The sequence below is a fragment of the Oryza brachyantha genome, chromosome 2 (genome assembly GCF_000231095.2).
Source record: "Oryza brachyantha chromosome 2, ObraRS2, whole genome shotgun sequence".
Taxonomy (NCBI): Eukaryota; Viridiplantae; Streptophyta; class Magnoliopsida; order Poales; family Poaceae; genus Oryza; species Oryza brachyantha.
The window spans coordinates 12,231,908-12,249,140 of record NC_023164.2 but is presented as its reverse complement, the minus strand read 5'-3'; the positions used below and the strand labels follow the sequence as shown (position 1 = coordinate 12,249,140).

At 46.8% G+C, this 17,233-nt stretch overlaps 1 protein-coding gene across 1 annotated transcript; it reads right to left on the bottom strand.

Moving 5' to 3' along the window:
• Nucleotides 1-8,625: 8,625 nt before the first annotated feature.
• Nucleotides 8,626-10,488, bottom strand: LOC102720399 (cytochrome P450 CYP73A100-like). Its single transcript, XM_006647242.3, has 2 exons — nucleotides 9,621-10,488; nucleotides 8,626-9,499 (listed from the first exon to the last, which is right to left on the bottom strand). The coding sequence occupies exons 1-2, from the start codon at nucleotides 10,478-10,480 to the stop codon at nucleotides 8,761-8,763; spliced, it is 1,599 nt and encodes a 532-aa protein (XP_006647305.2). The 5' UTR covers nucleotides 10,481-10,488; the 3' UTR covers nucleotides 8,626-8,760.
• Between the last annotated feature and the right edge of the window lie 6,745 nt (nucleotides 10,489-17,233).

The following is a 17,233-nucleotide window of genomic DNA, read 5'->3' as shown; positions in this document are numbered from 1 at the left end:
ACCATACATCACTGTGCTTATTATCTCACTCTTTGTTGAATTTCTAAATGTGCCACTTATAGTATATGTTAAATAGGATTGAAATCAGAAATGTCTAGCCTATCTTTCGGTTAAACAAAATACCGAATACAACGGCTAGGGTGAAAGTTTCTTTTCTTGTCGCATTTCCCCCTCCTTGTTTGAGTGACTGTTACTGTCGTTTCCCCTATTGCTTGAGCCATTGCCTTGCCATCATCTCCACTACCGATGAACCCCTAAGGGCCCTAATTGTTCTCTTGCTTTTACCAAATTTAATTTGTCTTTCCATGTTTTACCAAATTTATTTTTTCTTTGCATATTTGAAAGTTGTTTAGAAAACATAAGGAAGTATAGGTACAACATAAGACAAGTGCGTTGCATGGTGGTGGCGATGGGGGAATTTGATCATCTGTTATTCCATGCTAATGACAGAGGAGGAAGAGTGCAATGTCATTGGATAAATCTTAGCGGTCTATTTTAAGATAGACGGCTATAAATTCATCTGCTATAGTAAAAAACAGTAAATATATTATTATTATTTGGGCTACAGTGTTTGCAATAGTGCCACGCAGTTTACATGTTACCGTATTATGTCATTTTCTCTGTGCACTTTTACTGTGCTAGCCTGCCATTGCTTAGGGGGTATTTGTTTACAGGGACTAAACTTTAGTTTCTTATCACATCGAATGTTTGGACACTTATTATAAATAGTAAATGTAGACTATTAATAAAACACATTCATAATCTTAGACTGATTCGCGAGATGAATCTATTGAGCCTAATTAATCCATGATTAGTCTATGTGATGTTACGGTAAACATATGCTAATTATGGATTAATTAGGATAAAAAATTTTGTCACGTGAATTAGCTCTCATTTTTGTAATTAGTTTTAGAATTAGTCTGCGTTTAATATGTATAATAAGTATTCAAAGATCTGATATGACATGAGATAAAAAAATTTAGCCACATCTAAACACACCCTTAGTAATGCCATGTGATCTGAATCCGGGATGGCAACTAATTGTTGTGCATTTAAAGAGTTTTTCCCTTTATTTGTTTAAGCAAAAAAAATGGAAAAGGGGTAGCTGGCCGGCTGGGCCACTACAAGGCCCAACAGGACCGAGCAACCCAGCCAGCACAGCACACAACCCTATATTTTGCTCGTTCGTTTGGAGGCAGCGGAGAAAAAGGGAGGCGAGCGGAGCTCCTGGCGGCGGCGGCGATGCTCAACTGCTCGCCCACCCTAGGCGGCACGTCCACCCATGGGACGCGCGCTACGCGCGGCACTGCAGCTCCCTCTCGTCGCCTACAAAGCGGATCGAGTCCCCCCTCTCTCAACACACAGAATACACACATCTCCTCTCCACCCTTGTTCATCCAGAACTCCGACGAAATTCCTCTCGATTCTGGGAGGAGTTGGCTGGTGCCGCTGCTGAGTTCTTGTTCGTCGCGCCGAGGTGCCGGTCCTAGTTACTGGTGCCCGGCGACGTGCGAGATTGTGGCTTGCGCCATTTTCCCCCTTTCTCTGGTCAGTGTGGTGTGCAGGTGGTGGTGGATGTGGTGAGGGGCTTCTGCGCATATGTGGTGCGGGAAGCATCTGGTTGTTGTCTACCTTGGCCTGGTTTTGGGACTTGTTGCTGTGCAGTGATCATCTGCTCCTCGGGTTGGTGCCGTGGACGTTCCACTCGGTATCAACATCGGCTCAGTATCTCCGTCAACCATCCGCTGATTGAAGACTCGGACGTGAGAGGCGGAATTGGTTTTCTGGGACAGAACTTTGAGTTCGCTGAGTTTGTTTTCCCATGTAGACAATCTACGTGCCGTGAGTTATCTATTACTCATTTTGGTTTACATTATTTGTGCAATCTGCTAGTTAATTACTTGGGTGTGATTGCATATTCTTTGGACGGATTAAATTGCTCGATGATATTAACTGTGTAGTGACAACTCGTGACAATCCAGAGATTTTAAAGTGCTGGTATATTTATATCTGTGTAAATTCGTTTGCCTTATTCTAAAAGCATATTGCATCTGCTAGCTCTGTTCTTTACTGTTCAGTTTTAAGCAGCTTAGTGTTATTTGGTAATATAGCTTGTTATACAGTCTTTTAAAACATGATTTAAATCTCTCTGGTAAAATAGTTTGTCACAAGTTAGTCGAGGATTTTTTATCACTATTTGTGTTGGAAGGCTGCAGTGCAGCAACCCACAGTTTTGAGAGCAAATAACAGACAACATCCATGTTCCTAATATTCATATGTTGTCTTTATCTGATTGCCATTATTAATATACAAATGAACTTGAGTAGCTTTCTTCACTGTATAAAAGCTTTTCGTATGCTCATGTTCATTTATGTCTTATTAAATTATGGCTGTAATCTGAGTAGTAGAATTGTTATATTCAGAATTGTTTTATTCATTTTGTTTGAGTATACTGGAAGCATGTCACTTATTCATCTAAAACGACAACAATCCAGAAAACCAATTAGTGAAATGGCCTCTAGTTCTGATGTCATTAAGCCTGAAGTGTTTGATGGCGCAAGCTTTAAGCGCTGACAGATTAAGACTCGCATGTGGCTCACCGACCTGAAATTATTTTGGGTGGTGACAGGAGATTCCCCTGTGGCTGCAGCAGCTAATGCTAAACCTGCAGCAAAGGCCACCGCAGGAACCGGAAATGGCAAAGTGGAATGATGCTAACCAGGCATGCTTGTCTCGACTGCTGAACATCATGTCGAACCGCTTATTTGACTTGTACTCTACTTTCACCTCTGCAAAGGAACTCTGGGTTGAGCTTGAGAATGAGTTCTCTGAAGCTGACAATGGCAATGAGTCGTTTGCAACGGATAGCTACCTCAACTATAAAATGGCTGAGGGAAGATCTGTCATGGAGCAGTTACAGGAGATTCAACTCCTTGTAAGAGACTTAGTCCAATATAACTGCATCGTGCCAGAAAGCTTTCAAGTGAACGCAATACTGGCCAAGCTCCCGCCATCATGGTGAGACTTTGTGACTGCACGCCGCCACATGAAGAAGCATATGACTCTCTCCGAGTTGTCGGCTGCGATAAATGTGGAAGAACGTGCAAGGGCCAGTAACAAGCCATCCCAGCAAGTTCAAGCTCATCTCGTTGAGAAGGGCGGAGGTGGAAAGTTCCAGAAGAAGAAAATGAACTCTCCACCACAGAACCAAAACAAGCCAAAGCCTAAACAAATGAAGAAGAAAAAGGAGGACTTTATTTGCTATGTCTGTGGTGTCCCTGGGCATACTGCTCGGAGGTGCCAAGATAGAAAGGGCAAAGGTCCTCCTCCTCAGCACAAGGAAGGAAACATGGTGGTTAATTCCACCCCTATAGGGTATGTACCTCAGGCCTTTATGGCAAGTCCATCAGATGACTGGAGGGTTGATTTAGGTGCTACTTTCCATATTTGCGCTGATCGGTCTATGTTCTCTTCATTCCAGGGATGTAACAGCGGACCCGTCTTTATGGGAAATGGTGTTCCGGCTGCAGTTCGAGGCATAGGACAGGTCTGCCTAAAAATGACTTCAGGGAAAACACTCGTACTAAAAGACGTGCTCTATGTGCCCTCGATGAATCGGAACCTCATTTCAGTGTCGCTGTTACTACGACAGGGCCTTAAATTTGTATTCGAGTCTAATAAAGTGGTCATGTCTAAATTTGGCCTTTTTGTTGGAAAGTCGTATGAGTCAGGCGGTCTGTTCCGTCTCTCTACTTTGAGTCATCATTCTTCTTTTAGTTACAATGTCGTTTGTAATAATCATTACAACTTCATTAATGACATTTGGCATTCCCGTTTATGTCATGTGAATTTTGAGACCATTAAGAGATTAAGTGACATGTCTTTAGTTCCTGAATATAAACATACAAAGGGTTTAAAGTGTGGTATTTGTGTGCAAGCAAAGTAGCCCAGGAAACCGTTCCATACGGCTGAGGGTAGAAATACTACTACTTTAGATCTTGTACACTCAGATGTTTGTGAGATGAATGGTATAATCACAAAAGGTGGCAAACGCTATTTTTTGACCCTGATAGACGATGCATCTAGGTACTGCTATATTTATTTACTTAGAACCAAAGATAAAACACTAGAATATTTTAAAATATATAAGGCTGAAGTTGAGAACCAGTTAGACAAGAAAATTAAAAGACTACGGTCTGATAGAGGTGGTGAATACCTTTCCAACCTTTTTGATGAATACTGCGCAGAATGTGGAATCATTCATGAAACCACTGCCCCATATTCACCTCCATCAAATGGAGTTGCTGAAAGGAAGAACCGAATGGTGTGCGACTTGGTTAATGCCTTGCTGCAAAGTTCGGGGATGCCTGATGTATGGTGGGGTGAGGCAGTACTCACTGTGTGTTATGTCCTAAATAGGGTAGCGCCTCGAAATCGCGAGGTAACACCCTACGAAGGATTTAAAGGGAGGAAACCTGATCTCTCTCATCTTCGGACTTGGGTCTGCCTTGCAAAGGTAAATGTGCTATTGCCGAAGAAGAGAAAGCTAGGACTTAAGACCGTAGAATGTGTCTTTCTGGGCTATGCACACAACAGTGCATCCTATAGATTTCTAGTGGTCCATTCCAAGAGGAGCGAAGTCGCTATAAATGTCATTATGGAGTCTCGTGATGCGACATTCTTTGAAAGCATTTTTCCTATGAGGGATAAAGAAGTGGTCGCCCCAGATGGTCCTAACAGGACATACTCTCTGCCCTCGAGTGTCTATGACCTGACTCGAGATGTGGAGTTGAGGAGGAGCAAGAGACAAAGGACTGAAAAGTCTTTTGGAGATGATTATATGACTTATCTAGTGGATGAAGAACCACGTACCCTCTCAGAGGCATATGCATTACCTGATGCAGAGTACTGGAGGGAAGCAGTTCGAAGCGAGATGGATTCCATCATCGCAAATGGAACATGGGAGGTCATTGATCTTCCAGCTGGTTACAAGCCGGTGGGCTACAAATGGATCTTTAAGAGGAAAAGGAGACCCAATGGTACTATTGAAAAGTACAAGGCCCGTTTAGTGGCTAAGGGTTTTACTCAAAAGAAAGACGAGGATTACTTTGATACGTATTTCCCAGTGGCTCGATTGCCCACAATCCGTGTGCTATTAGCACTGGCTGCTGCGCATAAGTTTCATGTTCATCAAATGGACGTGAAAACAACTTATCTAAATAGAGAGCTAGAAGAGGAAATTTATATGCAGCAACCCGAGGGTTTTGTGGTTAATGGCCAAGAGAGCAAAGTTTGTCACCTAATTAAATCCTTATACAGTCTTAAACAAGCTCCCAAACAGTGGCATGAGAAATTCGATAGTAAGCTGACCACTGCCGGGTTTTGTGTAAACGAAGCTGACACGTGTGTGTATTATCGTTTTGCTAGGGGCAAAGGTGTCATCATGTGCCTATACGTGGATGACATATTAATTTTTGGGACTGATTTGGAGGTAATCATGGAGACAAAAGAATTCCTCTCCAAGAACTTCGATATGAAAGACTTGGGTGAAGCTGATGTAATATTAAACATTAAGCTTATAAAAGGTGAAGATGGGATTACTTTGTCACAATCCCATTACGTGGAAAAAGTCCTTAAACGCTTTGAGCATATGGACTGTAAGCCAGTTTCCACACCGTATGATCCATCCTATAAGCTTTGCAAAAATGAAGGCGAGCATATAGACCAACTAAGATATTCTCAAATAATCGGATCTCTAATGTACCTTAGTAGTGCTACTAGACCAGATATCTCGTATGCAGTGTGCAGACTGGCTCGTTACTCATCCAGTCCAGGAGATAGACACTGGGTTGCTCTGTATAGAGTACTTCGGTATTTAAAGGGAACGATGAATCTTGGTATTAAATATACCGGGGATCCATCAGTATTAGAAGGATTTAGTGATGCCAACTGGATTTCTGATTCAAATGAAATGAAGGCTACAAGTGGATATGTATTCACTTTAGCAGGTGGGGCTATGTCATGGAGATCATCTAAACAGACTTTCACGACACGTTCTACCATGGAGGTTGAATTAGTTGCACTTGATTCAGCAGCCTTTAAAGCTGAATGGTTGAGAGATCTATTATCAGATCTTCCAATGATAGCAAAGCCGATACCGGCTGTCCTAGTATACTGTGATAACACAGCTGTGCAGCTGAAGGTGAACAGTAGAAAAGATAACAAAACATCCTCGAGGCATATTAGAAGACGACTTGTTTCGTGTCGGCATGCTAGAGAGACTGGTGTAATTACTGTAGATTACATCAAGTCCGAAAGTAATCTTGCCGATCCTTTCACTAAAGGACTGGCTCAAAAGCCAATCCACGCAGCGTGCAAGGGAATAGGGCTCATACCCTGTTAAAAGTTTCAACTGTGGATAACTATCCTGTGTGACCGAAGATCCCGAGATGCAGGCTCTAGGAAACAAAGCACTGTGAAACCAGGAGCACAAACAACACCCGAGTCCAATTAGCTGTCGTGCTTCATCTGTATGGCAAGTTGAGCAATATGCTCTTAATGAATTCTATGCTATAAGCGGGAAATTGTCCTACAGAATTTCCTAAAAGAGTTCACCTATACGAGCTGACTATGGGGTCGTAGTCCAGGAGAGTATAGGGTTCTCTCTAGTGAGCTCATGAATGGATACAAAAAGGGCATGACCGTAACGCCCTGCCCCGTTAGAGGAGCAGAACAACTGCCTAGTACTATGTGCCTCTTGATTGAAGTTTCTCACACAAAGACTTATGGATCAAGGCGTAGTCCTCCATTTTTCTGTGCAGAGATGGAGACCATCAGGATAGGCTTTGGTTCAAACCTAACAAGTACCTTTGCCAAAAAGTAGTATATAAACAGTATGTGGTCTCAATGACATCAATCAGAAAATAAAGAGAAAAAGGTGGGGATTGTTGTGCATTTAAAGGGTTTTCCCCTTTATTTGTTTAAGCAAAAAAGAATGGAAAAGGGGTAGCTGGTCGGCTAGGCCACTACAAGGCCCAACAGGACCGAGCAACCCAGCCAGCACAGCACACAACCCTATCCTTTGCTCGTTTGTTCGGAGGCTACAGAGAAAAAGGGAGGCGGGTGGAGCTCCTGGCGGCGGCGGCGATGCTCAACGGCTCGCCTGCCATAGGCGGCACGTCCGCCTGTGGGACGCGTGCTACGCGCAGCGCCGCAGCTCCCTCTCCTCGCCTACAAAGTGGATCGAGTCCCTCCTTTCTCAACACACATAATACACTCATCTCCTCTCCACCCTTGTTCATCCAGAACTCCGATGAAATTCCTCTCGATTCTGGGAGGAGTTGGCTGGTGCTGCTGCTGAGCTCTTGTTCGTCGTGCCGAGGTGCCGGTCCTAGTCACTGGTGCCCGGCGACGTGCGAGATTGCGGCTTGCGCCATTTTCCCCCTTTCTCTGGTCGGTGTGGTGTGTAGGTGGTGGTGGATGTGGTGAGGGGCTTCTACGCCTGTGTGGTGCGGGAATCATCTGGTTGTTGTCTACCTTGGCCTGGTTTTGGGACTTGTTGTTGTGCAGTGATCATCTGCTCCTCGGGTTGGTGCCGTGGACGTTCCACTCGGTATCAACATCGGCTCACTATCTTCGTCAACCATCCGCTGATTGAAGACTCGGACGTGAGCGGCGGAATTGGTTTTCTGGGACAGAACTTTGAGTTCGCTGAGTTTGTCTTCCCACGTAGACAATCTACGTGCCATGAGTTATCTATTACTCATTTTGGTTTACATTATTTGTGCAATCTGCTAGTTAATTACTTGGGTGTGATTGCATATTCTTTTGACGGATTAAATTGTTCGATGATATTAACTGGATAGTGAGACAACTCGTGACAATCTAGAGATTTTAAAGTGCTGGTATATTTATATCTGTGCAAATTTGTTTATCTTATTCGGAAAGCATATTGCATCTGCTAGCTCTGTTCTTTACTGTTCAGTTTTAAGCAGCTTGGTGTTATTTGGTAATATAGCTTGTTATACAGTCTTTTAAAACCTAATTTAAATCTCTCTGGTAAGATAGTTTGTCACGAGTTAGTCGAGGATCTTTGATCACTATTTGTGTTGGAAGGCTGCACGTGCAACAACCCACAGTTTTGAGAGCAAATAACAGACAACAACCATGTTCTTAATATTCATCTGTTGTATTTATCTGATTGCCATTATTAATATATAAATGAACTTGAGTAGCTTTCTTCACTGTATAAAAGTTTTTCGTATGCTCCTGTTCTTTTATGTCTTATTAAATTATGGCTGTAATCTGAGTAGTAGAATTGTTATATTTAAAATTGTTTTATTTATTTTGTTTGAGTATACTGGAAGCATGTCAGTTATTCATCTAAAACTACAACACTAGTCATCACCGTCTTTTGTGCCGGTGATGGAGAAGACGACACAAGCTGACCATTCGCACAGACATCGCCAAAATAGGCAACTGGCTAATATTCTGAACGTTGACGGCAGGAGGATTCTGTCAAGAGAGAGAGATAGCAGAGCATAGCACTTTCCAACACTTGTTGAGTGACAATTCCATTTCACTTTTCAAACTATATTCTTTAGAGAGACACTCAAAACGTTCTGTAAAATATTTTATTTTATAACGTATTCTCCTGAAATTTTAAGAAATAAGTTAATGACATTCCACTATTGCATTGTCTTAAACTCTTAATAAGCTAACACGATCTTAATTCAAAGTGGCTCCGATGAGGAGAGCTGTTCAGGCAGAGATGGGGTGGAAGGCGATGACAGAGTGGTTGGCGATGTGCAGGCTGAACTGCCCTCCTTTCTCGCTCACGTCCAGCTTCTCCGCGCCCGGCGGCGGCACCATCTCGAAGCTCCTCACCAGCTTCCCGACGATGAGCGAGAGGATGGGCAGCGCCAGGATGATCCCGGGGCAGCTACGGCGGCCCACGCCGAAGGGCAGGAACCGGAAGTCCACCTTGCCGCCGACGGTGGCGTCCACGCTGCTCTCCTTCTCCAAGAACCGCTCCGGCCGGAACTCCTCGGGCGTCTCCCACAGCTCCGGGTTGTTGGCCAGCCACCACGCGTTCACCACCACCTTGGACCCCTTGGGGATGGTGTACCCGCCCAGCTTGGCCTCCTCCAGGTTCATGTGGGGCACCAGCAGCGGGATCGGGGAGTGCAGCCGCAGCGTCTCCTTGATCACCGCCTGCAGGTACGCCAGCTTGTGGATGTTCGACTCGGTGATGGGCTCCTCGTCGCTGAGCACCTCCTTGATCTCCGCGCGGACCTTGCGCTGCACCGCCGGGTGGTTCACGACCTCCGCCAGCGCCCACTCGATGGACCAGAGCGTCGTCTCGATGGCGGCCACGTTGATGTTCTCCACGATGTAGATCACGTTCTCCGCCGTGAGCTCGCCGTTCTTCTCGGCCTCCAGAATGTGGTCGATCGCGCACCGGAGCTTGTTCCTGTCTCCCGGCGTGTCCATCACCTTCCTGCATTTCATATCAACATCTCCGTTAATTACACATGAACAACTCTGTCGTTCGTTAAAGATCTCTTTTCAACTATGAATGAGGAATGCAGCAAGCCAACAAGTGTATATAAGATGTGTACCTTCTCTTCTCGACGTAGTTGTTGTTGAAGAAGGCGAGCCTCCTGCTCTGGAGATCGCGACACTTGTTGAGGTAGCCACGCAGGAATGGGCGGAGGATGGGGATGAAGTCGCCATAGTTGTACTCGAAGCTCTGCGCGAGGCGGCTGCGCTCGGAGTTGAACCTGGTGGCCTCGATGAACATGGGGTCGTCCACCGACTCGAACCGCGCGTCGAACATCATCCGGTACATGATGTTGTACAGCATGAGCTGCAGGCGGCGGCGCACCACGAAGCCCGGGCCCTGCGCCACGGCGTCGCCGCGCACGTCGTCCACGACGGCGTCCATCTCGGCTTCCCACATGGCCTTGTACTGCTGCACGACGCGCGCCGTGAAGAACGGCAGCGTCATGACGCGGCGCATGCGGCGCCAGTGGTCGCCGTACTCGGTGAACACCATGTCGGCGCCGTTGGCGGTGAAGATGTCGAAGACGACGTTGCGCGGGCGGGAGCCGAACTCCACCCCCTGCGTGTGCAGCACCTCCGTCGCCAGCTTCGGGTCCGACACCACCACCAGGTTGCGCACGCCGAGGCGCAGCCTGAACACCGGACCGTACCGCGCCGACATCGCCGCGAGGAACCGGTGGTTCAGGTCATTCCCGACCTGCAGCCAGTTGCCGAACACCGGCACGGCCGCGGGCCCCGGCGGCATCTTCCCGCCACCGCCGCCGCTCTTCGCTGCCACCGCGATGCCGACGAACACGGCCACCGGCAGCAGCAAGGTGACTGCAGGATGCTGCGCCTGCAGGAACGACTTGACGAACAAATGCACGGCGAACGACGCCCCGGTAGCAACGGCCACCCTCACCGCGGAGACCGCCATGCTGCTCGACCCGCTCTGCTACGCTTCTACCGTTCTCTGAGCTAAAATTAGCTTGCTGAAATGGCAACGCGAAACCGGGTCGCTGGGTTGGGTGTCGCGGCCGTGCGGTGCTTATATAGCCCGGCCCTTTGGATTGGTTGGTGCGGCAGTAGCAGTGAGTCGGTACGTGGGAAACGGCTCCGCACGGGGAGATGATCGGATGATGCGGTGAAATTCGCCGGTTTCGCGCGGAAACCCGTGTGCCGCGACGCGGGAAACAGGGTTGGCGCGCGGCAGCGATCCCTCGGCTGCTCGGCCAGCCTCGTGTAGTCGTCGCGTCGTTGGGTGTAGTCAGTCCGGCGCTCTGACCTGGTCACGGCGGGCGCCGGGTGGGGTTGGTGTGGAGCGATCTGAGCGGCTGGATGGGGGGAACAACGGTCAGGATGGGGCGTTCGGTCTCCGGGTTGGGTTTGGTGGGGGGAGGCATGGGTCTCTCTGTGTGCTTCCGAGTTGGATGGCTCTGCATTCCGCCACATTCTCATTGTGCGTTCAAGCGTTTGTTGGGTCCTTTCTTTTTTCCGCTTTAGTGGAGCGTTTGTTGGGTTTGTTGACCACTGTCTTGGAGATTCTCATGGTCAGGACGGAGCTAGGTCAGGATAGAGCTAGAGAATTAGTTTATTGAGATCAACGGTATCAGAATACAATAATCTTATTTAATTTTTAGTATCATCTTAGCTGTCTAAACAATATGTCAGATGTTATCGGGTCGGCTGACCCCGGCAGTAGTACTGTAGCTCCGCCCCAGGGTGGGATACTGCTCTGCCATCTAATCATCGCTCATTAGTTTAAAATCATTTGAGTAATGTGACGCATAAGTACGTCATATTTATATATTCAAATTCGAACAGTTTCTAGGAAAAGCTCTGCATTGATACGGATTTTTCTGCCGTACAGCAAAATTTGTATGCTAGAATGGTCCAATGCATATAACAGTGTTTTGATTCACTCAAGTAACTCTAGTTACAGTGTGTTGAACGGTGTCGTAAGACTTACTGTAGCGGTTGACATACATGCTCCTCCCACCAATTCTATGGTTCTTGTCCGACAAGGACATGTTCTTGATCTAAAAAAAATTAACCACTGTTTCTATTATTATATATAAAGTCTCATCAAGAATATCTTATATATATATATATGTATATATATATTCATGTTTCTAAAATAAATAGTTAAGAGTTATCTATAGTTAACGTAAATATTGGATGCAATCATGCTAGTCGAATCTAAGATCAGTTCCGATGATGCTGCCATCCCAGGAGAGCTTTCATGTTCAAGGTACTCACATCTACTTCAGCAACAATGCTATGAGCAAATTATACCATTTCTATAAATATAAAATATAATATTGTCTTTTTCCCTCTTATTGATTTTGAAGTTTGTAGAAGTCAAAGTAAACAAATTACTTTGCTTTTATCAAATTTTGCTACGGGATACTTAAATTATATGTAATTTATTGATGAACACCGAAAAACATGACACGGTTAAAGAATACCTTCCAAAACTGCTAATTTTCTGCAGTACATCATAATTATTACCATTTTTGGAAAGTGTTTTTTAATCATGGTACGTTTTTAAAATGCACTACATCAATAAATTATATAAAATTTGAGTGTCCTATTGTAAAATTTGACTTTCTTTTAACATTTTTCAATTAAATTATATTATTGAAGCAGCAGGCTGCCTAAAGTATTAATTTTGATCATGGTGTATTAGACTCTGTATTAGTTAACTAAACTCGAAAGGTCATATAAAATACAGTTTAGAAATAACTAAAAGTTTGACTTAAAACAATAAAAAATACAACAAAGGGTGTCCATATATCAAATAAACATAGTGCTAATTGAAGTTTCCACAGCAAAAGATAAAACAATTTAGAAACTTTATTTCCATCAGATTTTCCAAGTAAAATCCTTGGCTAACTTCAATTAAAAAAACATGTAAAATCATACCTTGATGTGTAAATGCATGAGATGTCATCATTAGTGGTATTTTTTTGTCATGGAGAATATAAGCATATATTGGTTTAGTTTATTCTATAATTAAATCGAGACATGAAACTTTTAATGTTATATACTCTATCCGGTCAAAATATTTATTATTTAGATTAAAATATGGTCAAGATCTAATATGTTTATGATATTATGACAGTACTATTTTTCGAGTAGAATTCATGTATATCACTTGTTTTGTATTTAAACTAAATATTTAGGAAATAAATAATTGTCATAGTTTTAGAAGTTTTAGAAGGTTGACCACACTTTCTCCTAAAGGACCAATATTTTTTTAGCAGAGTTACCGACAAATATCTGGATAGATGATCGATCAGATTGCACGCACGATCCCGTTAGCTCGATCATAACCGAACTAGATAGACCATACCGGTTCAGATTTTACGCCAACTCCTCCAAGGTGTACATCGGACAATCCGGTGCGATCACTGTCACGTCCAGAAATTTCTCACACGAATTTCTAAACTTAATTATGTATTAAAATCTCTATCCAAAACCAGCTAGAACCAGCTAGGATACACAAATAAACAATGTTGATTACATAACCATCGTTCTTAGAAACAACTGAAAATAACATTTATTGTAACGAAAATGTAGCGGAAAGATAGGGTAGACTAGCTCCAGCGGGTACGGCTTCAGTCCAGGCAAACTTCGACGGCAGACCAGCTCACTCCTGAGAGTCACCTCCGTCGGACTCAACTTCTGGCTCTGAAGGGGGGGAAATTAAGTAAGGCTGAGTACAAACCACCGTTCTCAATAAACAGCACGGAACAGAGGGTAGTAAATGATGCATAAGGGTCATCAAGGATAGGCTAGGGTTAATTGCAATAAAGCAGCAGTTAAATAAATAACAAAGATTAAATTAAACAAATGTAATCAAATAAATTAAAGAATAAGTAAATAACAGTTGTAAAATACCACAACACTGTCCAACGTTACACCACGTTACGACAGGCCCAACCACTACTCAACGTTACACCACGTTGCAGTAGTTCTGAGTGAAAGCCAGTTTACACAAGTCATTAAAGGTTCAACTAATCACAGTGAAGCTGGCAGCTCGCCCTTAACCGTGGGCACGACTATTCGAATAGATTATACTCTGATTAGAGGTGTACTACTATACCCACAAAACTAGTACCACTACACTTGAACGTGTGCCGACATACCATCATGGCATACCGAAAAGGGAACTATGATAGGACCCGTCGCATAACATTCCCTATTCAATCGCACCACACTTCAGGTTTCGCCCCCTTCTTTAAACCAAGTCGGGCAGCCTGTCACGCCTAGAAATTTACACCAAATTTCTGAACAATAGCATGCATTAATCTCAGTCCAGGAATCAACCCGAGTACACACTATGACAAATTAATACACAGTTCCACGACTTAAAAACAAATAAAAACAATTATCTATCGAAATGCAGCGGAAAAGAAAAACAAACTAAACCATCTAATCTTCAGCTTCAGCTGACGATGACGGCTCCACACCACTCTCGACGGTGGACTGAACCTCACTTCAACCTTGGGAACAACCTTCTTCTGACTTCTGACTCAAGCTTTGGCACTTGCTCTGGTGGGGGAAAATTAAGCAAGGCTGAGTACAAACCACCGTACTCAACAAGTAACACCCAAGAGAGGAAGAATAATGAATGCAACAGGGTATCAAGGATAAGCTAAGGTTAAATTGCACAAAGCTGCAGTAATTTAGCAAAACAGTAGATAAAATAGACTGAAATAAAAGTAATGTAAACATTTAAAAATAAACATCCACTGTCCAACGTTACACCACGTTGCAACAGGCCCAAACTGCTGTCGAACGTTACACCACATAGCGACAGGGTCAACCCTCTGTCGAACGTTAAACCACGTTGTGACAGACCCAAACCACTGCCAACGTTACACCACGTTGCGCAAGGTCAAACCAGTTCCAAGATTAATCATGTTATTAAAGGTTCAACTAATCCTAGTGAATCTGTTGGTTCGCCCAATAACCGTGGGCACGACTATTCGAATAGTTTTACTCTGCAGAGGTGTACAACTTTACCCACAAGATATGGCTCCCAAGCATGTTACCATGCCCCAACGTATCACCACGATACCTCAGTATAGAAACCATGATAAGACCTTTCACCTAACCATCCCTAGACAATCGCACCGCACTTCAGGTTTCACCCCCTCCTTTACACCAAGTCGGGCAGTCCCCTCTTGTGCCTTGGTGAATTCGGAAGCAGCAGAGGCTTTCGTTACACCACGATTGCCCGTCCATACTCCATCATGCTCACCCTTGCCTTGGTACGTCGAATAGGAACAAGCTAGATTACGAGTCTCACCGTTGCCCATTCTGGCTTGTGGTTAGTACGTGTAAGACTTCCAGGGTTTCCCGAGAACCGGTCCTTAATTGCCATGGGCATGACTCTCAAAACCATGCACCCACCGCCCACCATAAGCAATATTTTAGTTGTATTAATCCACATCGGGAAATGGGTAATATTCACCACCATTAAAGTTCTATTAAGTCTAACAAATAATTAAATAAGAATTGGTGAGCTAGTTGAACTAAGCATGGCTAAGCATTTCCTAAGCCTATTTCTAGTCAAATTAACCCTGGGATGTCAATAATAAATGGGAATCAATGGATGTAAAGGTACATGCCCAATAGATAAATAAAATAAATAGATTTATATAAACCAATGCACGTTTGAATGTAAAGCGGGAAATTTTATAATCTTGGGATCAACATGATCAAAGGAGGGTGCCACTTGCCTTGCTTAGACCCACGAGGAATTTCAACGACGACTTCGGGAACGGACGGCGCTGCGACGGGGAAAAACCTACGACAAACAAGACAAAACAAACAAAACATGCTATAAACTACTAAAACAGAGAAAGGAACTATTTTTAATGGATTCTTGGTATTTTCTTGATTTAATGAAACTTGAATGGACCTAAACGGAGACTAGATCAATTACTTATGAATTTTAGAAGATTATCTGTGTTTCTAAACTAAACAGAAAACCTTAATTGTTTTATTGCGCAATTAATTGGAGGTGATGACGTCAGCACCGAGGAGAGAGGAAAGCTGACAGCCGGGACCCACATGGCGGTGGGAGAGAGAAAGGGAGAGAGGGAGTGAGCTGGCGGGCGGGGGCCACAAGGCAGTGAGGAGAGGAAGACGGGGAAAAGAGGGGAGTGGGAGGTTGACCGGCTGATGAGTGGGGCCCGCTCATCAGTGGCCCCGAACAGAGGTGGACGGGGCGGCCTCGGCCGAACAGCCGGGCGGGCGGCGGAGGGCGGCGACCGGCGGACGACGGCGCGGGCAAGCGGGCGACGACAGGCGGCGGAGGGCGGCGACCGGCGGACGGTGACGCGAGAACCGACGGCGACGCTGAGAGCGGCGACACCAAAGGAGGACGGTGGGGAGAGCGACGGCGGTGACACGACGAGCGCGGCGGCGCTCCGACGGTGGCAGGGTCGCGTCGGTGACAGCAAGGCAAGGGAGGCGGCTGCACGTGGGGAAGAGAGATTTATAGGGGAGGGGCGGCAGTGTTGGCGGCGTGACGACACGACGTCGGGCGGCGCGGCCCGACGCGACGGCGAGCACCGAGGGAGAGAGGAAGGGGAGAGGAGTTCACCGGGCGGACAACGACGACGGTGGATAGGCGGACGACCGACGATGGCCGATGACCGGCGGGCGAAGGCGCGAAGGTGGAGACCGGTGGCGATGGCCGACGGTGGGGAGCAGCGCCCGACGGTGAACACGGCACACCGCGGTGACACGACGGGAACGCCGGGCTGCTCGGGGAGGCGACGACGACGCGACGGGCGCGGCGGCGCGACGACGCTCCGACGATGACGGGGTCGCGTCAGTGTCGGCGAGGCGGGGGTGACGGCCTTTGGAGAGGCGACGGCGTCGGCCGGAGCGCACACGCGCGTGGCGGCGACGACGGTCTTCGCGGCGGTGCACGGAGAGGAAAAAAGAGGGGAGAGGGGACGTCGACGGCTTACCGGCGGCGGGGACGGCGACGGCAAGTCGGCAAGGGCCAGGGACAGGTGGTGACGGCCGGCGGCGAGGTAGATCGTTGGGGGCGGCGGAGATCGCTCGGCGGCGCTAGCACGGCGGCGTGATCGCGAGCCGAAAGGGAGCGAGCGGCGGCCAAGGGAAGTATTTTATAGGGAGGCGACACCGCGGCGGCGCGCTTAGGGCGGAGGGGCGGTTAGCGCGACCAGGGTGGACGCGGCGCGGCGAAAGCGGGAGGTGGTTAGCGGCGGCGCGAATTGCGGCTGGTGGTGGCGCCCGGCAGTTGCGGCGCAGCTGTTGGGTCGGCGCGGGCGGAGCGGCGGCTCAACCGATGACGCGACGACACGGGCGGGCACAACCGGCGCGGCGAGGGGCAAGACAGCCGTGGCGAGCGGGCACGGAGCGGTGGTGAGGCGCTGCCGGGGCGAGCAAAACACGAGGGCGTGGCGGTTGCGCAAGACGCGGGCGACGGCGGCGCAGCGTGGGCAGTCAGCTCACGGTGCAGCGGGCGTAACTGAGATGGAGCAGTGCAGAGAGGCGAGCGCGAGCGCGGGGTGAGGCGGCAGCCACGGCGAGGGCAAGACCAGCGCGACGGCGAGGCGACAAGGCGACGTGACAAGCGCGTGCGGCGGTGATGCGCACGCGCGGCAAGCGAACACGGCACGACGACGCAGGTGAGGCATGG